This window comes from Vanacampus margaritifer, chromosome 12 (assembly GCF_051991255.1).
Source record: "Vanacampus margaritifer isolate UIUO_Vmar chromosome 12, RoL_Vmar_1.0, whole genome shotgun sequence".
NCBI lineage: Eukaryota > Metazoa > Chordata > Actinopteri > Syngnathiformes > Syngnathidae > Vanacampus > Vanacampus margaritifer.
This window is the reverse complement of record NC_135443.1, coordinates 292,126-314,001: the sequence shown is the minus strand read 5'-3', so window position 1 is coordinate 314,001 and position 21,876 is coordinate 292,126. Positions and strand designations below refer to the sequence as shown.

Sequence of the window (21,876 nt, the reverse complement as noted above, 5' to 3'; positions counted from 1 at the left end):
AATAATAATTGTGAGATTGAAATGAGAAAAGCAGCTCATCGTTGCGGATGACGCCTGTCACATTCTGTCCACTAGGGGTCATGAGCGCGTAGAAGAAGAAAAGGGCGTGTCGTGATTGGCTGCTTTTAAATTGAGAGCGCCAGTCAGTCATCCTGCTTGTGTTGTTGTCAGTCACGTTCAACGCGCGTGTTGACGTCTGCTTCATTGTGTGGACTTTTGTTCCACATCAATTTTCTCCTCGCGGTTATTTTTCTGCTCGCTCATTTGTCAAGACGAACTGGCGGGGTGAGTTAGAATGGTTTCCCCGTTTGTTTTTAAAGCTGTTACATTTCAATCGCTGTGAGCGACACCGGAAGTTGCAAACCTCAATGATTACGTATTTCCTTATATTTTAAGTGTGAAAAAGGTCTGCAGACAGCAGCCATCATCATAGCCATCATCATCATCATCATCATCATCTTGTTTTGTTCAGAGTTGGAGTAAATGAAGAAGATGCTGAGGCAGCAAAATGGCGGCGGCGGACACGGAAGCCCAACCGCGGACACCTCGTCACGCTCGTCACGTGACCTCCAGCAGGCCAAACGGGAAGCTGCCAGTGCCCACCAGAGCCTCAAAGTCAAGTTGTTGATTTACTGCCAAAGGGTTAATATTTGCAATGTTTAACATTCCACCGCGTGTAATGGACCTTCACGCCTGCGCTTCTTCATGGTCAGAGGTCACAACAGACACACACACAAACACACACACTCTTTTTGTACTTCAAGTTGCCCACCGACCGACAAACTCCCGTCCGAGACTGAATTTCTGATGAATACAATCCTAGCCGACCACAAAAGTATTTTTCTTCAAAACGGATACATTTGAACAATTTTCAGCATCTTGTCAATGAATATGTCGCTAATTGATTGTTAGTTTTCATGACCTCGTCACATGTTCACTGTCCTTCAGTCTCCTTCTTAACCACATTTGCTTTCACATCTTCGTCATTTTCACGCTCCGGTCGAGCTTCATAAATTACATTTGAATCTGCCGAGATGAAGTGAACCTGTGTCTGCAAAAAAACTAAATAAATAAATGCAGGCCCGGCTACAAATGTAATCAGTTGGAGTTGAGAAGGAAGTGTTTGATGATGACGATGTAGCGCCTCCAAAGGAATCGGCGTCCGTTGTCCGTACTTTTGCTTTCGGATTCAGGCCAAGTGATTTGCAGATTTCAACTTGATGACTTTGAAAATGGTTAGATTTTTTTACATGAAAGGCAGTTGAAAAGTCCAAAAGTTTTGCCTGACATGCTGAATAATTGCGATAAAGCTACTCATGATTGTGCAGGCCGAGTTAGCGGTTGGAAGAATGAAGGTCAACTTGGGTTAAAAGTCAAGTTGCAAATTGAAAGAGTGAGCCAGCAAGTCCAAGCGTCAATGTAGGAAAAACCTCTTAAGGTTTGGTGGAGGTCAAATGTGACCCGTGACCGCCTGCTGCGTCTGTCGTTGTCTCGCGGCGGCCGGCGTGGAATCATGGTCAGCATACCTTGTGAGTGACGGCAGGTGCGTTTGCTGATCCCCTTTTCTTCTGTCCTGCGTCTCTGGGAAATTCTTCTTTTGATGAGACTGTCTGTCCTTTTGACGGCCAACCAGGTCAAGTGCTGCATCAATACAATTTACTTTGTGGTACTATATATCTCCACCCCTCGTCAGCCATGTCACATGATGACTTAACACATAACTTATTGTTAAGCTGCACACAGAAACTGCTGAGTAACATGGGCTGCCCTCCAATAGTTACTCTTTATTAATATGCTTGTGCATATTCTTCTTTATTCAAATTATTATTGGCATTACCTCTGAGCGGCTTCATTTCAACTTTCTACCACCAAGGTACAAATAAACAAGCCACTGAATTCAGTCTCATGACATTCCAAGGATCCAAAATAAAAACTTGAATGAGTCGTTAATGTCATAAAAAACAAAGTAGGTAAGTGAGACTGAAATAAGAAAAGCAGCTCTGTGGTGCGGGTGACGCCTGTCAGATTCTGTCCACTAGGGGTCGCGAGCACAGACCAAAGCAATCATTCGTAGTAGAAGAAGAAGGAGGAAAGGGCGTCTTGTGATTGGCTCGTTTCAAACTGAGAGCGCCAGTCATCTCCTTTGGATGTGTTGACAGTCACGTTCAACGCGCGTGTTGACGTTTGCTTCATTTTGCGGACTTTCTTCGGCATTCATATTCTTCTCGGGTTCTTTCTTCTGCTCGCTCATGTGTCAAGACGAGCTGGCGGGTGAGTTTGAAAGCCGATTCGCGTCACGTTAGAGACGCTGTTGTTTTTCGAAAGGAGCTAGCGCCTAGCGGCTAGTTAGTAAAAAAAAAGAAGCTTCAAATGACGTCACTTTGGTTTGTCGCTCTAGTTTGTTACATTTTTGGCAAACAAAAAAAGTTACAATGGTAGCCGTTAGACTAGGCTTTCGACGTTTAACTAATGCTTTATTTAAACCTAAATTGGCATTTAAAAGTTTGTTGGTTTTTTTTATTCCCCCGATCGGCAACAGGCTGCGCATTGATTTGAGAGCTGCTTTCACGCCCAACTAAAGCAAATGGAGAGCAACAACTTTTTTCATACTAGGCCTCACCATCGATCGCTACAGTATTTACGAACAATGAATCTGTAATCTAGTCGTGTTTAAACTCTGATCAGAAACACTTTTTCTTATTGAAATTAATTGAAATGCCGTTAATGTGTTCCGGTCCCACTAAAAACATTTTGTTACATTTTTTAAATGGAAAAATTGTACTGTAGTGTATAAAACCTCATAAAAGAGAAATGTAACTAAAGAAACTGGCTTTATAAAGTCTACTAAATACTGTCTGTCCCGGCATTAGTAGGCCTATAGTGTGTGTGTGACTTTAAGGGGCGTGGTCATGACATCAGTACTGGAGTTCGAGTTGCTTCTTGTGTGTGTTATTTTTCTAGTTTCATTTGCTATTTTGTAATTTGCATTGTTTGACTGTTAGTGCCAATTAATTAATGACTCAAAGTGCATCAGAGACTGCATGTGGCTCCCCTTGTCCACGTGCTAGAGCATTCATTGACCCCCCCCCCCCACACACACACACACACACTTTGTTTGAGCAGCAGCGCTTGCTTTTAAGTCCGACTTTGGCTTTATAACACGCTGGCTAACTAAGAAATGGAAAGTTGTGTTTTAAGTGTGTGCTCATCTTGTGACAGGATGACGGAGTCTTGTCAGCTTGACCCGGCGCTTGCGCAAGACCTCCACACAAGCAGCATCCGAAGCGACTCACAGCTGGCTCAGGTACCGACTGGACACGGCTCGATATGAGATTCTGATGCCATCGTAGCCGTCAGCAAAGATTTTTATATGATCATTTCTTTACCTAAAACACAACAAAAAGACAATTTGCTCCATGTTCCAGATGTGCAACACAAACGGCAGGTGTCAGCAACATCTGGCCTGCAGCCAATGACATCTGGCCTGCCAGATGACGTTGATTGGAAAACAACCTGATGATAATTAGGGCTGTCACAATATTGCCTTTATTAAAAGGGCCTTGCTATCGTGGTAATCTCGTTTCACTGCAAAATAATGAGCCGTTCTGTTTGAAATGTCCTTTTGTTTGGTTTGTCGGTGCTCCGCTCCCACATTTGCTTTTTGGCGACCAATCGGGTGGCTGTATAGAAAATACAGGCACCCGAAGAAGAATGATTATTATGATGATGATCATTATTAGTATGCTTGCTTAATATTGTTGCTTTTTTTCACCTTCTTGTTATTTTTTGTCTACAAACAGTAGAACGGTCACTGGTTAGGTCAGCTGTAGAAAACTGCGCTTTCACATTGACGGATCATTTCCATTTTGGAATGATGTGTTTGGAATGCGAAGGAAAACATGAGCGCGCGGATGACTCCGCACATTTGGCAACTGTTTGGCAAACACGTTAACCACTCGTCCAGGCCTTGTGAACAAATGTCATGTTAAGCAGCTCACGCTGACGGCTCAATGTCAATTCCTTTTCAGTTAGACTTGTTCTTGTTTTGGTGTGTGCGTGCGTGCGTGCGTGTGTGTGCGTGTGTGCGCGTGCGGTGCAGCCCAGCAACTGCGACGAGAAAGAACACGTGAAGGTCTACCTGCGCATCCGACCTTTCACGGCGGCCGAGGCCCAGAACGGAGAGTCGCAGGTGCGCGCAAGCGTTTGGCTGTTGAAAGCTGTGGTCAGACGTGCGCAACATGTCAACACACGCGCGCGTGTTGTGTTTGCTTGCAGGACTGCGTGTCGGTGGAGCCTCCGGACACGGTCCTGCTCAGGCCTCCCAGCGCCTCGCCGTCGGCTGGCCTCAGCGCCGACAAAGCTTTGGTGCTCACCGCTCAGCGCTTCACCTTCTCGCAGGTCGGCTACGCAAAACTTTCTTATGCACGTTGGAATTTTTAAAAACGCTTGAGAACATTCCCACATTTCTAAACATGGATTTTGATGTTCATTCTTCTCCCCACTTTTTGGCATTCTCATCTTTCCACATTTGTTGACTAATTCAAGCCAATCATCCATCCATCCATTTTCTGAAGCGTTTGTCTTCACAAGGGTCGCGGGGGGCGCTGGAGCCTGTCGCAGCTGGCTTCGGGCAGTAGGCGGGTCCACCCTCAACTGCTTGCCAGCCAATCGCAGTCAAGCCAATCAAAATAAATATTAATTTTTTTATTTTCCAACTTGAAACAGTTGCGCTCATTCAGGACTCTTCATCACATTCCTCACATTTCCACGTTAGCATTCTTCTTTTGTTTTCATTCTTCTTTTGTTTTCATTCTTCGTATTAAGTCGCATTGTCCCATCACTGGTGAGCTACTCATGTTGTACTTGGGCCAACTACTACCCGCTGGCACCATGTTTTTTTGTTTTGTTTTTAGAACAATTCACATTAATAATAATAATAATAAAAATCATTTGCATAGCAACTTTAAAAACAAGTGTTCAAGTGTTTACAAGGTGTCTTGCCAAACCAACTACTAATTTTGTCACGATACCAAAATTTTGATTTGGATACTTTACCTGCATAAAATACCTCGATAACGGTACCTTGACAAACATCTAAAACATCAGCAAAAGCAGTAAAATCATTTTTATTTGTTAATTCAAAATATTAGCAAGTAACTACATTAAAAAAAAACAACAACTATAGAAGCAAAATAATACATGCATCCATACACACATACAGATGATGAACAGGGAGTTTGTTCCACATATAAGCCGCACCCGACGCAGGTGTTTGAATGTTCCCGCTACTTCCTTTTCCATAATGAGAGCGCAAACGGTCTCGCTCTCGTTCTGTCTCTCCTTCTGTATTTGGGCTCACTTGCTTTGTTTTCCTCTGCCTGACGCTCTTGCGCCCCCTTGTGACCTGCTGGATAAGCCGCACCTTTGTATTAGCCGCAGGGTCGAACGCAAGTGAAAAAAGTAACGGCGTATAGTCCAGCAATGAGTGCAAGTACGCTGGACTTTGCACAGTTCAAGCTCCTCCATCGCTCCTCTGAGCTCATCCAAGGAGGAAAAGCAGAATTGGGAAGAGCTTAACTTCATTTTTGATTATCTGGAGAGAATTTGAGTTTGATTTGCTGCGAAATTGCATCGTGTGTTTGAACGTTGTTGTGGTTGAGCAGGTGTACGGTCCCGACGCCACGCAGAGGGAGTTGTTCCAAGGAACGGTGAAGGATCTGCTCCAAGATGTCCTCCAAGGCGGGAACTCGCTGCTCTTCACTTACGGGGTCACCAACGCCGGCAAAACCTTCACCTTTTTGGGTGCGCCGCCGCTCTTCTTCTTCTTCTTCTTCTCCGCACGTGCTTGCGACGGGTCCTCACGCGCCCGCTGCTCCCGGCAGGTCCGGACGGCGACGCCGGCATCCTGCCCAGGTCTCTGGCCGCCATCTTCGGCAGCATGGAGGGGAAGGTCTTGACCGGGATGAGCGTCAAACCTCAACACTGCCGAGACTTCGTCAGGCTGAGCGAGGAGCAGCGGGCCAGCGAGGCCGCCTTCAAGCACAACCTGCTGCGGGTCTTCAAAGAGGTAACGGCCGGCTTTTTGCTGCCGTCGCCCGCCGCCGCCGCCTCTTCGAGCTCACCTCGTCGTTTTTTCTCTTCCAGAGCGACAAGGCCGACGGCAGCGTCATGTGGAGCTCCAGCAACCCGATGTTCCTTGAAGGCCAGTTGGGCTCTCTTTGGCTAGTTAGCTATTTTACACATTCATTTATTTCATGTATTCATCTGGACAATATTTGTTCGGATTCAGGTATTTAGTGTGAAATGTTTTCAAATGACTTTTTTGAACCGCACAAGGCACCTTTCAAATTTGAAATGAAAGACCTGCAAAGTGAATTCAAACATTTGTTTGTAAATGCAGTTGACGCTTGCAGATTTATTTTTTTGTCAATTCTAATGAGCGTAGTTTTGGGTTCCTTTTTGTCTGCGCAGGCTCGTCGCTGCTCCAGGAGACGTCGGACGAGCGCTTGAGCCCGCGAACGCAAGCCGACACCAACTTCTCCGTTTGGGTCTCCTTCTGTGAGATCTACAACGAGAACATCCACGACCTCCTGGAGGCGGCGCCCGGCGGCGCGGCGAGGAGGACGGCCCTGCGCTTGTCTCAGGACGCCGAGGGCCACGCCTTCATCAAAGGTCGGCAAGGGCCCGGCCCCAATTTCTCTTGCTGCGCCGACGTCTCGCTGTTCCTAACGTGGTGGTTTGTGCGTGTGGCAGACCTGCGCTGGGTGCAGGTGGACGGCGCCGACGAGGCCTACCAAGTCATGAAGCTTGGCAAGAAGAACCAAAGCTTCTCCTCTACTAGGATCAACCAGCTTTCCAGCAGGAGGTCTCAACCGCCCCACACACACACACATACACACACACACACACACACACACACACACACATACACAAACGTACGCTTGACTTACGTATCGTGTGTTGCGCTTGTCAGACCCGCCCACTCAATGGCCTCTGTGGATTTCACATGACACGCACGATACATCTCCATGAAACACACACACACATACTGTATAAACATGCACACATGTTTACACAAATGTACATTTAATTAACTGACTGCCGTGTTTGTTCTTGTGAGGACCGTATGGACAAAATCGCCTTCTTCTTGCCAGATATTATAACCATTAACGGTATTGCTATGGCTTCCATGAAAACTTCTCTTTATTTTTTGGGAAAGAAAAAACTAAATAATCCAACAAGATGTGAGAAGTGCAGTTTTTAAAAAAAGAGAATTTACTGACAGTCGTCGTCATTATCAAAGTCAGCAAAACTTTGTACTGCATCTGCGCTTTAAGGATAAATAACAATTTGATTACACATTCAACACACGCGTCAACATACGAATGAGCAAACGTCGACTCAAATATCCTCATCAAGTGCCGTTGTTTTTGTTTTGCAGTCACAGCATCTTCTCCATCCGCCTTCTGAAGATTCAAAACCATCAAGTGGTCAACGTCAGCGAGTAAGTGGCGTGCATGCAGGGGGCGGGGCCACACAATCTCACGTGTGCGTGTGTGCCTAAATGTGCGTTGCACGTCGTTGCTGCGGGTGCGCAGGCTGTGTCTGTGCGACCTGGCCGGCTCGGAGCGCTGCGCCAAGACTCGCAACCGCGGAGAACGTCTCAAGGAGGCCGGAAACATCAACAACTCACTGCTCGTCCTGGGGAAGTGCGTCAACGCCCTCAGGCACAACCAGCACGCTAAGTCAGTCCAAGACACGTGTGTGCGTGTGTCTTCGTTTTCAAAATGTTTGAGCCTTTAAGCGTGCGCCTTCGATAGCGTGTGCATGACAGCAGCGCCATCCTTGAGTTTGAGCGAGCGGCGGTGAGAGTTTGCGTGTGTTGGAGAGACCGACTTTGACGTGCGTGCGTGCGTTCCAGGCTGTCGCAGCATGTGCCTTTCCGCGAGAGCAAGCTGACGCGCTACCTTCAGAGCTTCTTGTGCGGCCGAGGCAAAGTGCGCATGATGGTCAACGCCAACCAGTGCGCGTCCGCCTACGACGAGACGCTCCAAGTCCTCAAGTTCTCCGCCCTGGCGCAGAAGGTGGGCATGCGTCGTCTCACCAACGAGGGCCGGCCCATAGCTTGGAAAAGTTCTCACTCAAAGGGAGAAAAAAGTTGCTCAATGTGGCGACCAAATGTTTGCAACCCCGACTGCTTTTTGTCAACTCGCTAAGTTGTGAGTGTAATCAGCGAGGACAGTTTTTTCCCCTGCAAAAACCGTCCAGGTAACGTGGCAATGATGTCCATATCGGTTGTGTCGTCCAGGTGGTGCTTGTGCCCAGCAGGGCCCCTCCCATCCCGCCCCACGAGCCCCACCCCAACAACGGCGCCGGGAAGACTCTGCGAGGCTCTCTGATTGGCTGGGAGAGCGGCCCGGAGAACATTCAGGTGAGGGAGGGGCGCCTAATTGCGCCTCATTTTGCCGTTGTTTGCTAAACACATTTTCTTCGGCAGGATGATGATGATGATGATGATGATGATGAAGAGGATGAGGATGCGATGATGTCAATGGAGAACAACATGTCTGAAAATGAGGACGATGAAGAAACTGAGGATGAAGTCATCATCAGTCAAATGACACGAAAGGTTTGTATCATTCCTTCCATTTGCAATCAAAGAAAAAAAATGTCTGCATTGCAATGACACAAACATTTATCTGGCCTTGAGTGTGCGCGCACACACGCACACACACACACACACACACACACACTCCCTTGAGCTGCAGTGAGAAATGTCCTTGAGCAGCAGGTGGCGCTGTTGAGACGTCTTGAAACGGCACTGAAGCACGAGCGAGCCAACAGCATGCTGGCGGAAGCTCGGGTCCGAGAGGACGTCTGCAAAGAGTTCAGCCAGATCTTTGACGACATGCGCGACGACTTCACGTGAGACTTTTCAAATGTTTGCAACCGTCCTGCATCCTGGCGCTTTTCTGCCTGACAAGAAAAGGTGCGGGCAGCTCTCACCTGGCCGAGGTCAAGCCGTGTTGTGGTTTCCCGCAGGGAGCGGCTGGCCAGAGAGACGCGCATCCTGGAGGAGCGAGCCGACAAACGTCTGGAGATATTCAAGACCATGACTGTCAACATGGCCGCCGTCCGCACAGATGTGTCGCACAGCAAGGTAAAGTGCTCAGCTTGGGAATGTCACCTGATCAAACTCAGAAGACAGGTGAGCCCCCAACCTGAAAATTTCGGGCCGCAAAGGAAATATTCACAGCGCTCATTTTCATCATATTACTGAGAAATGTGCGGCCGAAGTTGCTCAGCAACAAAATATATTCAAGAAAAGTCATTTCAAAACAAAAAAAAACTCCATTTTATGGTGAAACAGGTTCGAGTGGATGAGAAATGCCACCATTTGGGGGCCGTCTGGAGTCCGTGCTCACTCACAAGTGTGATTTTTCTCCCATTTTCTTGCAGGTCTCAAATGTGTCTCAGCTGGAAGAAGACAAACTCGGGTCCGACGGCTCGAAACTGTCCCAGTCTGTTGGCGGGCTCCGCAGCAGCCCGATGAACGCAGGTCAGTTCAAAGCCGAGTGTCCGAGCTCAAACCCGACCTCAAGTTGTGATCCGGCTTCGCGCTCACTTGCGGTGGTGTGATGAAGGTGAGAGCAGTCCAACGGAGGACGGAAAGAGGTTCGAGGCTGACCTTGACAACGAATGTGGGGCTCGGCTTCAGCGAGCGGCCCAGCGCACCTCGGACACCAAGCGGCTGCAGGTGAGAAAGAACCTCAGTTTAACCTCACGTCCGCTTTTGTTGAGTAACGTGCAGATGACGACGCCGAAGCACAAAGCGATTCACTTTGTTGGTGTCTCTTTCCAAAATGTCTTTCTTTCTCCTCAAAGTGTCCAAATGCATGCGCGGCCTGTCGGATTCGTACTGACAATGTGTCGCTTCATTTTCCTGAAAATTCTCCAGGGGTGACCCGTCACACGAGACCCGTCAGTTCAACCCGGCCAAAAGTGACTTTTGAAAAAGCTTGTGACCTGATACTGTTTATTGATGGAAAACAACAAGATCACTCTTGAAAATGAGTTTGTCCTGTCAAAGTATTTCACACGGTCAACAGCTTCACGTTTGCTTTTTTCAAATGCACTGCCGCTAAAAACTTCTTATTTGAGTTTGTCTGCTGCGATGAGTGAGTTGAGGTTCCGTTTTTTTGCTGCCCTTTCTCGACTTTTGACACGCAGGCGGCACTGCCCGACCTTGGCGAGGAGCGAGCGACCCAAGAGGACGCCGTCGGCGCTTTGGAAACGAAGCTCCAAAAGACGGAGGAGGCCCTGCGGGAGGTCATCAAATCCAAGGAGGAGGCCGACGGCGCTCTGCAGGACTTGGTGCGCCGCCAAACGCAAACGGCGGCCCTGGAGGAGGCCCAAAAAGCCCGAGAGGAAGACGCCCGGACGGCGATGCTGGAGCGGGAGAAGAAGAGCAAAGAGGAAGTCAGCAGGTTGCGGGAGCAGCTTGAGAAGCAAACGGCTGCATTGCAAGCGTCACAACAACAGGTCAGATGACACAAATTGGGATTGGGACGGAAGTTGCGCAATGAATGTCAAATGCAGACACCATTAGTTGCACCGCGACCAGTCTTGACATTTTGGCAGTCCATCAACGGTACGAGGCTTCAAACAACGCTTGGCGTTATCAACGGCTTGAAGCAGAGAGACTGGAAGAGTCACAGAAAGGCATTCTTGGGAATGTTCCAGTTGATGTGGCAGATGAAATTCGGCCGTCAACTTCCATTTAGGCCCCTTTGGCGCACCTCCTTTTATATGGCTGTGACCTTTGGCCTTTCTTATCTCTACACACTTAGCATTGCGTTTACCAGCATTCTTCTGCACCTGCGAGCACTTGCTAACGCGCTCCATCTTCAAGTGGGAAAATCGTGTCTTCGTGTTTGCATCGCGAGCTTTAAAAGTAAACAAACCCACAGAAGTTTGGACACCGTTTTGCAGATTCATCCTGAAATTTCAACCCAAAAATCCCAAATCGCAAACTTTTTGTGAGCGAATGACATCACAGGAGGTACTTGTTGCTATGACAACAGTGATGATGATGATGCGTTTTGTGGAAATGAGCACAGGTCGCCAGTGAGACGCTTCGAGCAGAACAAGCGGCCACTCACTCACAAGCCGCTCAGGAACGACTCCGAGAGACGTCAGACCAGATCGCCGACCTCATCCGGGACCTTGAGACCGCAGACGCGTCCGCCGCCCTTGGCGAACGCGCACAAGAAAGTGCGGCAAACGAGAGCCAGACGTTGCAGCTCTCGTTGGAACGGCTGCGGGAGATTGTCCTCCGCCGTCGTCGAGCGGAGGAACTCCGGGAGCGACAGCTCCGAGAGAAGCTGCGAGAACAGCAGGAAGCGTCCGGGAAGCAGTTGGAGGACGTCGGCCGCGAACTGCGCGAACAGGAATGTCAGCGCCTCCGACAGAAGATCAGCGAGCAAGAGCTCACCACAGAGCGGCTGAAGACGGAATTACAGGAAGCGAAAGATGACCTCACCAGGGTCAACTCGGACCTTCGGGCTCAAGCGGCGGAGACTCGTCAGCTGCTGAAAGATGAGCAGGTCCAGACGGACCAGCTCCAGATCCCGACGCCTCAGGTGAGCTCACCTGAGCAATGTGACGAGTGGCCGGCGTCAAAGGAAAAACACGTAATGACCAATACTAGCTCTAGCACAAAAACAAAAAACGTATAAATATGTTATTGGGACATTTAAAAGAGATTTTTTTATTAACCTTTTTGGGAGCAAATGAGTTAATAATAATCATGAATTTCAATATTCATCAAAATAAAGGTTATGATCACATTTTGGCCATCCATTGAACATCCTTGGCAAGATTGAGCAATCTTTTGCCGTTGCGCTCCAGACGGACGGTTCGAACGCGGCCGAGCTGGAGAGCAAGCTGCGGGATCAGACGGCGCAGACGGCGGCGCTGCAGAAGAAGCTGCAGGAGGCGCAGGAGCGGCGCCAGGACGACGACGTGCAGGCGCTCCAGGAGTGTCGGCGTAGGGAGGCCGAGCGGCGCCGGGAATTGCTGGCCGTGGCGCACGAGGCCATCGAGCGGAAGGACGCCGAGCTGGAGAAGAGAGCCGTCCAGATTGACAAGTAGGCGCCGATCCATTTCAGCTTTTTAAATAAAGCAAGCTGCTTTGCAACAGCGTTTTGTTGTTCGCAAAAGCAAAGTCAACGTGGAAAAGCCCTTGAATGACGAGTGACTTTAATTCCTGTTAAAAAGCAGATGTAACGGACACAAGGGTTTTGGTTTTACATCTGCCGGGAACCAAACCGGTGGAAAGTCATGGCCGCCGGAGTCCATGATGGAGGCTTGACAAACAATACGTTTGCTTTTTTTGAAGGCCTTGTGACCCAGCCCTTCTTCTATGTTCTTCCAGACTGAAGGAAGTTGCCAAGCAGGACTCGGACAAAGTGTCCAGTCTCAGTGCAGACGTGGCGAGGAAGGAAGAAGACTCTGCCGACCTCCGAGAGAAGCTGGCCGACTACAAGAAGCAGATGCAGCAGGTCCACAAAGACGTACGTTCACGACGCCGCGCATTTGCTGCCGGGCGTGCCGAGGGTGACGGGCGGCGCTGGCGCTTTCCTGCTGCAGGTCGCCACCTTGAAAGAAGAAGAGCGGCTCTTGAGGCAGAAGCTGTCGGATGTGGAGAAGGTGAAGAAGCAGCTTCAGTCGGACCTCAGCAACCGGGACAGAACCATCCAGCAACTCAAAGCCGTGAGTTTGCGACCACTTTTTCATATATTGGACGACTTCCTGCAACGTGAAGAGATTTTTCAAAACCGTGTCCAAGTCGCTTCCATTCCCTAAACGCTGCTCGATGCTTGCTATAGGAGCGGCCGGCGGAGAAGAAAAGTGGCGAGACGCTGCAGCTGTACCATCAAGCTCGTCAAGGTGAGACTCGCCCGATGCCGCTCGTGTTGACGGCTAGAAATGGGATCAAATGATTCCAAGTTTGGCAACGCAGCAAATGAAAGATCTCGTTTGGTCCGAATGCAAAATGGAGTCCACGTCGCGGCACTTGACAAAAGCTGGAGAAGCAAAAACGCTGGCGCAGATGCGGCGCCGTCCTCGGCAGTCCTGCTTTGGACTTTCAAATGCATTACTTGAAAGGGACACTTGACGCCTTCAGACATTTTCAGCAGAAAGAAGATGCGATTTTCTTTACGTGAGGCAGCCGCATTATTTTTCAATGGATACCTTTAAAAACACACTTTTTCCACATGCTGTGAACTGAAGATGACATCACAGGTGCTGCGAAAACAGGCCACGGCTCGGAACTTGGAAAACTGCTGAGCCGTCGTTGGTTGTTACCCGTTCCCTCGGCACACGTGTGTCATCTGCAGTGCACAGCAGTTTTTATATGTACATGAAAAATGACGTTATCAAATTCATTCTGTACAAAATGGGAACTTTTTACTACTGAAAATGGCTCCATTTTCAGGTTTGCATCCAATTTTCGAAGCGAAATTCCTGAAAATGTCTTTTTTCCATGCGTCCTTCTTTTGTGACTATTGAGAGGGAACTCCGCCACTGTAGGTGGCGCTATGCACCATAGAGATGTGATCTACCAGTAATTTAAAAGAAGAACAACAACAGGAAGCGACTGCGCCACGCGATGACATCACTGATCTGAATATGTGACTGGATAGTCCATGCACGTCCATGCGAGCGCAGGGCGGCCATCTTGCTCCTCCCATCTCGCCAGCAGACGACGTATAAAGTTGATGTTTTTACAGATCAGACATATGCGATGTGCTGACCGCTTTTCTTCCGTTGACGGCTTGCGCCGCCCGCAGAGCTGCAAGTCAAACAGCGGCTGGTGGACGACATGCGCTCGGCTCTCGTGGAGCAGGAGGAGACGCAGGAGCAGATGGAGCGCGTGCTGGACCACAAAGTCCAGCTCGTACAGGAGCTCAACAACGGTAAGAGTGCCCTTTTTCAGCTTTCCCACCTCCGACACACCTGATTGAAATGATCAGATCATCTGACAACAAAGATGACTTGACTTGACAATGACAGCGCCACTGCCACCTTGTGTCGAGGAAGTGCAATTACACTTCATTCTAGTACAGCAGCAAAAAAAGAAGTGCGTTCCCTGGGGCCACACGCGCCGCCGCACTATTTGAGAAGCAGCGGTGTAACTTGAGCCAATGGACGGCAGCCATCACCATCTTGTTTTTGTTCAGAGTTGGAGCAAGTGAAGAAGATGCTGAGGCATCAAAGCGGTGGCGGCGGCCACGCCAGCCCAAGCGCGGACGCCTCGTCATGTGACCTCCAGCAGGCCAAACAGGAAGCTGCCAGTGCCCACCAGAGCCTCAAGGTACCCCCCCCCTCCCCGACCCCCCAGTTGCAGCGTGTTTAATTGTCTTTGTGAATGTAAATACAAAAAAGAAGTCAATTGACGAGACCGTCCGTCCATTTGACGTCCGACCAGGTCAAGTGCTACATCAATATAATTGACTTTGTGGTAGATCTCCGCCCCTCGTCAGCCGTTTGACACGATGACTTAACGCAGAACTTATTACATCATTCACAAGCTTTTTGCTTCGTGTGTTTTTTCATCAAGCTGTTTGAGGAGAAGCAGCTTTCGGACCGCCACAAGTGGCAGGAGGACAAGATGGCTCTGATTGGTCAGATGAAGGAGGCGGAGGACAAGCGCAAGCAGGAAATGACAAAGTTTGCCCAGGACCGAGAGCGCTACCTGGCCCGGCAGGCCCAGCTGGTGAGATGCAAACTGCTTCCCCCGTTTTGGAATCAAAAATGCCGTCACGTTGTCTTCGGTTCATGTGAGATTGGAACCATTCGACACATTACAATTTATGGGATCATAACGATTTGTTTCACGCTTTTGTACAGAACTGCAAGCAAATTTCCCCAGTCAAATGAAATCGGTCTCTTTTCGTACGAAAAAATCCTTTTGCGCGCTTTGCAGGAGGCGGAGCTACGCGCCCAGGAGCAGAAGATGGCGATCTGGCGGCAGGAGCGAGACGCGCTGGTCGCCGCCTTGGAAGTGCAACTCGGCAAGCTTCTCGCCAGCCAGGCTGACAAAGACAAAATCATCCAGCGGCTCCGTGACGACGGCGCGCAGTCGCCACCAGAGGTCAGTGCAGGTGCGAGCCAGCCAACTTGTGGTCCCAATCAGCATGTTGCAGTCTGTCAGGACCTCCAATTGATCAAAAGTTGATCGAGTCGTCACTTGCTTTGTCAAGGTTGGCATTTTGCGGCTTCACTGCATTTGGAGGTTTTTTTTGGACTTGTGTCCTGAATTATTTTCTATTTTGTGGGATTAAGTTTGAGGTGCCGCTGTCTTAATAGAAGGTTTTTTGTTTATTTTTGTGTCCTTCCAATGTGTTCTGTTCTTCCTCTTGAGCAAATGACGTGAAGACTTTGCGTTGCCTCGGCGTGTGCGGCGAACATTCCATGCGTCCGTCGCGCGCACGCCTCCTCATTTGTGCGCTGATTAAAAGCGGCGGCGCTTCCTGGCCTTGACGTGACCTCGGCATCGTCCTCATCCTTCTTCCACTTCCACGTCTCGTCTGCCAGGCTGGCGGCGACCTGGCGGAGACGCAAAGTGGCGTGGCATCGCTCAAAGACGACAGCGAGGATGCCGGCGGGGGCCGCCTGGACGACATCGACCACGCGCAGGTCATCACTTGCACTAAAACCACACTGACAAGCGCAATTTCTACAAAAAGTCACACCGGCCTCAGTTTTGAAGCATGTTCAAAAGTTCCTTTCGCATCATCTGAAGAGAAAGTGTGACATGTGCTCGTTGTGGCGTGCGTGACCTGCCAGGCCTCGTCGGCGTGCCCGTCGGTGCTGGAATCGTCCTCGATCTCCACGGAGAACGGGCGCGCCAGCCGCTTCCCCAGACCCGAGATGGAGATTTCCTTCAGCCCGCTGCGGCCCGACCGCATGGCCCTGCGGCGCTGCGGCGACTCCAGCGCCGTCACCGTCAAGATCACGCGCTCCACCCGCAAGAGGAAGAGCGCCGACGTGGACAAGGTAGGGAACGCCCGTCTCTACGTCCTGGTGACGTTTGCGTTTCAACACCGCAATAAATACTCGCATCACAGTCAAGAAGCCCCAAAAAAAGAAAGAAATGACAAACGGCAGACGAGGGAGTGACAATCACTCGCATAATTTGAGTCGAACTCTTGCTTTGTTCTGCATGTTTGTCTTATACGGGCAAAGACTTGACTTACGAGTATGATGACAGGATAAGCCAAACTCATATCTCAAGTTATACAACTCTTTTTATATCCTGCAAAAGATACATGTCCCAATATTTACATATTTGTCTTCTTCTTCATTTCAATTTTTTCTGTGCATGTAAATAAAATGCATATTTTATGGAGACCACACAAGATTGTTAATAAAATAAAAGGCCATTATCCAAATTGGAATGAAAATATCTGCTTTTGCTTCCCCTTTTCAAATGATGCAATAAAGTGCAACGACGTTCTGTGACAATAAATACATTCAAGTTTGCCACCTGAACATTTGGCCACTAATTACAAGAAAGAGTCCGAAAAAGACTTCAGCGGCGGCGGCGGCGAATCGAATCTCAGCCGAGAAAAACAAACCGGGATTCAATTCCACAATTGATCCTTTTGGATTGTTGCATCCACAAAAGCGATTGTTGGTTCCGACGTCGTATACTTTTAGTGTCCCACACATTCAAACAACGCGTCCAAACCCGTCAGCATTCATTTTGCATCATCGCCGTCCACGTGCGTCTTGTTGCTATAGCGATGCAAATTTCCGGCCGACGTCAGCAAGCATTCATGTGAGCCGGCGCAGAATTCACGTGCATTCTTTGAATCTTTTTTCTTTTCTTTTTTTACTATTCCTGCCATTTTGAATTTATTGCATGCATTTTTTGACATGCTTGTAAAAAAAAAAATTCTAATAATAATTTTGCCTTCTTTTTTCATGAATGCTTTTTCAAAGTTTTTGGGTTGTCGTTTTTTTTAATTACGTATTTTTGAAGTCGGTTTCCTTGACTGCTTTAAAAAAACTTCTTGCTTGTTTCCCCCTCAGTGTCACATTTTTAGACGCTGCAAACGTCCAACAAATCCACCCAAGGTAGATTTCCTATTTTTGTTAATGGTCGCCTTCCGTTGGTCATCACATCATCTCGTTTCCCGCATTTCACTTTCAACGACGACACTTTCATCAGCCGGCTTTTCATGGAGACTTTTTCGTCATTCCGATTGAAATCATTCCGAAGGAAGATCTCTGGTCACCTGCTTCCATGTGACGTGATCCGTTGCCATTTAATCAGATCAGGCCGGCGGCAGCCGCGGGACGCACGGACATCGATCACGTGATTTATCAAGATGGCGTTTATTGTTCATTTAGCAGTTGTGAGTGTGAACACTTTCATTGAAGCAACATCTTGATCAAAACAAGTTCTGCCCTCGCAGACGAGCTCTGGGGCGACGCCGCCATTTTAGAGGGTGGAAACGATGACGTCATGATGCATTTACGTCAAGACGGAGCCTGGCGCATGCCGGACGCAGCCTCGCCATTCCGAACCAAGCGTCTGCATGGCGCTGGTTTGGATTGACCAAAGGAATATTCTGCCACCCCCGTGATTCCGAACGACTTTCCATTCGGATTCCGCCTTTTCATTCCCACTGAGGTGTTTATTTTCATTCCGTTTGGCCGTTGGGATTCATTCTAATCAGAATACGTGGCTCCATGTAAAGCAGGCTATTTCTTCATCATCATCATCATCATCATCTTCATGATGTCCCTCACACACATTTCATAACACGTCGTTAAGCGAAGCGCAGGTCGAGCTTGGCGGACGTGCTGGATGTCATCAGCAGGGAAAAAATTGTCAATTCCTGGAAATGTGTAAGCGAGCGAGTGATCATTTGGAATATATTGAAGATGGCGAGCACAGGAATCAAACTGGCAACCCGCCCGCCATATCATTTTATGCCAGAACAAATCAAGTGCAGCTGCTTCATCTTTCTTGCTGAAATCTATAAATTAGCTTCACTTTTCACCTTTTTTTTTTTTACACCTTCCACCCTTATTTTTGAATCAATTAAAATTGCCTTCAATTAGTTGTGATTATTGATTGATGGATGCGCTTTCCCGTTCCACTTGACGAGTATTCTTGTCGTTGGCAGTCAATGAATTCAACATGAGCAAATAAACAACAATCAGTTGATGCAAACTATTTTTGTATTTGTCTCATGGATGCAAAGACGTCTCGTAAGAATATTGGAGAGTTCAACCTGCTTTTGATTGGAGTTTCCTGATTGGCTGAGCTGGACGGACGGACAAAAGTATCTGGATGGCAAAGTTTTTCAGTAGGACGACAATAAGGATGCGTTTGCAACTTTTTGGGAACTTGACGTTCCGTCCCTCCGAGCGCACCGAGTTGGCGTCGGCCGGGCGGACGTGCTCTGCTCGCACCACTTTGGCGTGGACGAACGAGAACGCAGATGGTTCGCGCCTCGACTTGACGGATTTGTGGAAAGTCTTGTGAGAAGCGAGTTGACGTCCACTTCCTGAACGTGCGCTGACCAACACACACAAAACTTTTGTCCTTTTGCCAGCGTGCAACAAAACACTCCAGATTGCGCGCACACACACACACATTGTTGTTGCCATGGTAACGCTCTTCTCCTTTTGTTGGCCAACCAAAAAGACTTTCCTTGATTTCAATGTCAATTGACATCATTTTATGTCCTCAACCCCCCCAAAAAAACGTAAACCTCAAATCCATCTATGGGACTCGTCAACGGCTTTGTTTGCGTTCGGAATATTTAGCGAATATTTAGCTTTGGAATGTTTGACTTACAGCGGACACGTTCTGAATGAGTCCATCCAAATGGTTGCGTGTGGCGTGCGTGTGTGCGTGCGTGTGTGGCGTGCGTGTGTGGCCACCCATCAAGTGTGAAATGAAACATGCAAGTGAATTTCAACTCATCTGGCAATTTGTGCAAGTGTGCCCGTGAGCGAGTCATTCTGCATCCGTTAGCATAATCAGTACCCGCGTGCCGAGTTTGTTAGCCAGCGACTCGGCCACTTTCAGCTGGCGGCCCAAACGCTATTGTGGCAAAGCTGCAAGGTAAGCGGAGCTGCAGTGCTGCCGGCATCAAGTTGTTTCCGACAAAATATGTCTGACTCCATTTTTGTCTTTAGCTAGCATTAGCGTTTAGCACCGTTGACAAGCCAACGTTAGCCACAGCGGCTATGTTGTTAGCATGACTGATTAGCAATCGTGTCGCTATCGGACCTTTCAAGTTTCCTTTTTCGGGGCGTGCCTGCAATCAAGTAAACATGTTAAAACAGGTGCCGAACCAACACAATTGTTTCAAGTTCTGCAACGCTTTTGAGTCGTCTCGGAAGCCTCGCGTCACTTTATTAAAAAAAATTAATAAATCCTTTCATGGCTGGGAATATTAGTCACATAATGATGATGCATACACTTCATTTCTCCCATGTGTCCTCGCCATCGCCATCGTCATCGTCATCATCGTCATCGTCGTCGTGTCCTCGGGGCAGAGAATGCACGTGCGCACATCATTGGGAGTGTGCGTGTCAGCCTAAAGCGTGTGTGTGTCAGCAGGATGAAGTGGAGGCGGAGAATCGAAGAAACACTCAAGTCACACCAACACTGGGCCAGCACCAAGAGGAGGTGACGAGCAGATGGACACGCACGCACGCAAACACACACGCACGCAAACACACGCACGCAAACACACACACACGCACACGCACACTTTTGTTGTGAAGACACAAATCACATGATGTAAATCATCGCATCATCTGCATTACATTAAAAAAAAAAAGCCTTTCTTCATGTGGTCAGGAAAGCTTTTCGAAAATGCCGCTGTGTGTCCATGGGAGGTTAGCACCTGCGCGCGCGCGCGCACACACACACACACACACACACACACACACACACACACACACACGCCTGTTGTCAAGACACACCATGCAGGCAAAAGAAGTTGATTAAAAAAGAAAACCCAAACAAACGTCAGCCTCTCATTAAGTTGTAGCCAAATATTTTCCGTTTGGTTGCACGAACCTCAGGTCGAACCTTTCCAACATTTGGAATTGCGGACGTTAACGTGAAACTTGTGCGTTTTGCAGCCGTCCCTCCGCTTGGCGTCTCCCGGCAGCCGCAGCCTCCGCAGCCGCAAAGGCGAAACGCTGCAGAAGATCGGCGACTTCCTCCAACGTTCGCCGACACTCATCGGCTCCAAAGGTCAGCAAGGTCAACCTTCTCTCGTCCTCGTCCGTCTTTTCTTTGTCCTTCTTCTGCTTCCGCTCATTCTTCTCCATTATCGTCGTCCTCCTCCTCCTTTTCCGTTCTCGTCTTCATCCGTCATCATCATCATCATCATCGTCGTCATCGTCGTCGTCATCGTCGTCCTCGTGCACACAAACGTGCTCAACGTGAGCGCGTTGAGTGGAAAAAAGACGTGCGTTTGTTTTGTGTGGACGGCAGCCAAGAAGGTGATGGGCCTGGTGAGCGCCTCGTCGTCCTCGTCCTCCGTCGGCCTGAGGAGCAAGAAGAGCAAACGCAAGTTGTTCAGCGCCGACATCTCCTCGCCCATGGACGTGCCCCCGCACCCGGTACGTTCGCAAACGCCACACGCACGCTTTTCAAATTCGACTTAAAAACAATCCGACAAAATCCAAAGCGGGAAAGAATTTCAATCCAATTCTTTGCCCCCCCAAAAAATGGCATTTGGTGAAACACCTTTTGGCAGGACGGCGCCAGCGCGCTTACCTTGCACCATCCCTCTCGTTGCATTTCCTTGACATTTCACGCGTGACGTTTGTCTGTCGTTTCAGATGGTTAGCAACAACATTGTTAGTGACGACAAACAAAGCCATCATCTCATCATCAAAAGACGACTTCGCTCCAGAATTGGCAAATAACGCACACACATTTGTATGCACGTTCCTGTGTGTGTGTGTGTGTCTGTTAGCCACTTGATTGTTTGCGTTTGAATGGGACTTGCCTGATGTCGTCTGCCTAGCCTAGCTTAGCGCAAAAGCCTCGCGCATGCTAGCCTTTCGGAGGAACATGACAAAGTTTGTAAAGTCAGAACGATGAGAGTGCACACGCTGTTGTCTTTATGCTAAGCTAGGCTAAGCTAATGTTTAGCAAGACGAAGCTCATAGGCTTTGTATTTGATCGCTGTTGCCTGCTAACGCTCACTAGCGCGCTTGCTGACTTAATTTGATTGTTGATGTGCAATTTGAGCAAACTGACACTAAGTGAGTTAGCGGCGGTTGTGGTTTTGATTTCCGTTCGTGCACTTTAAACTTGTTGAAGGATTAAAAAGTTGGGTTGCTTTCTAAATTCAGGACTTGGCTGGTCCTTTGGCTCCCGAAGCAAACGTGGCCGCCCGCGCGTGCGCATCTTGCAGAAGTTAAATCGAAAATGCAGAGTTTTGCATCCAAAGACAAAAGTTTGACTTTTCCTGCCCAAAGGACAAAAATGCCTTCAGTGGGATCGATGCATATTCAACATATAAACATTACAAGACATCAAAAGAAAAAGCAGTGCACACTACTAGCATGTAGTAGAACAAAGAGTACTAGTATTAACTAGTAGCTTCTAGCACGCTGCCAGTCAGGTTTAATCGTAGACCAAAAGTGAAGACACAAACGGGCGCATTCAATTTAGCGAAGACAGAAAGTTGGTGGGCTGCTAAAAAGTCCAACCGCTCTTCTTTTTTTTACTCCACCAATCGTGGCACGAGTAGCACCAAAACTCTAGCAACGCATCCTTCCTGTGGATGCGCGAGTCCCTGCGCTCAAAGGTCAAAG

At 48.6% G+C, this 21,876-nt stretch overlaps 1 protein-coding gene across 3 annotated transcripts; it reads left to right on the top strand.

Annotated features, from left to right (window-relative positions):
• The first annotated feature begins 144 nt into the window (after window positions 1-144).
• On the top strand, window positions 145-21,410 carry LOC144061607 (kinesin-like protein KIF20B). 3 transcript variants are annotated; one of them, XM_077582189.1, is made up of 35 exons: window positions 145-285; window positions 473-708; window positions 3,220-3,304; window positions 4,100-4,189; window positions 4,276-4,398; window positions 5,664-5,802; window positions 5,883-6,067; window positions 6,145-6,202; window positions 6,472-6,672; window positions 6,754-6,865; window positions 7,442-7,504; window positions 7,599-7,745; window positions 7,922-8,084; window positions 8,309-8,431; window positions 8,498-8,629; window positions 8,789-8,925; window positions 9,043-9,160; window positions 9,460-9,559; window positions 9,645-9,757; window positions 10,231-10,542; window positions 11,121-11,642; window positions 11,911-12,149; window positions 12,437-12,575; window positions 12,652-12,774; window positions 12,891-12,951; window positions 13,857-13,982; window positions 14,247-14,380; window positions 14,627-14,782; window positions 14,993-15,160; window positions 15,604-15,705; window positions 15,856-16,065; window positions 19,655-19,723; window positions 20,185-20,299; window positions 20,543-20,670; window positions 20,893-21,410. In XM_077582189.1, exons 2-35 carry the CDS (start codon window positions 656-658, stop codon window positions 20,977-20,979), a joined length of 4,833 nt encoding a protein of 1,610 aa, XP_077438315.1. In that variant the 5' UTR covers window positions 145-285; window positions 473-655; the 3' UTR covers window positions 20,980-21,410. The 3 variants fall into 3 exon arrangements, with proteins under 3 accessions (XP_077438315.1, XP_077438316.1, XP_077438317.1); XM_077582190.1 differs by having other exon boundaries at window positions 473-1,543; window positions 8,309-8,432; window positions 8,496-8,629; XM_077582191.1 differs by lacking the exons at window positions 145-285; window positions 473-708 and adding an exon at window positions 2,110-2,271 and having other exon boundaries at window positions 8,309-8,432; window positions 8,496-8,629.
• The last annotated feature ends 466 nt before the right edge of the window (window positions 21,411-21,876 follow it).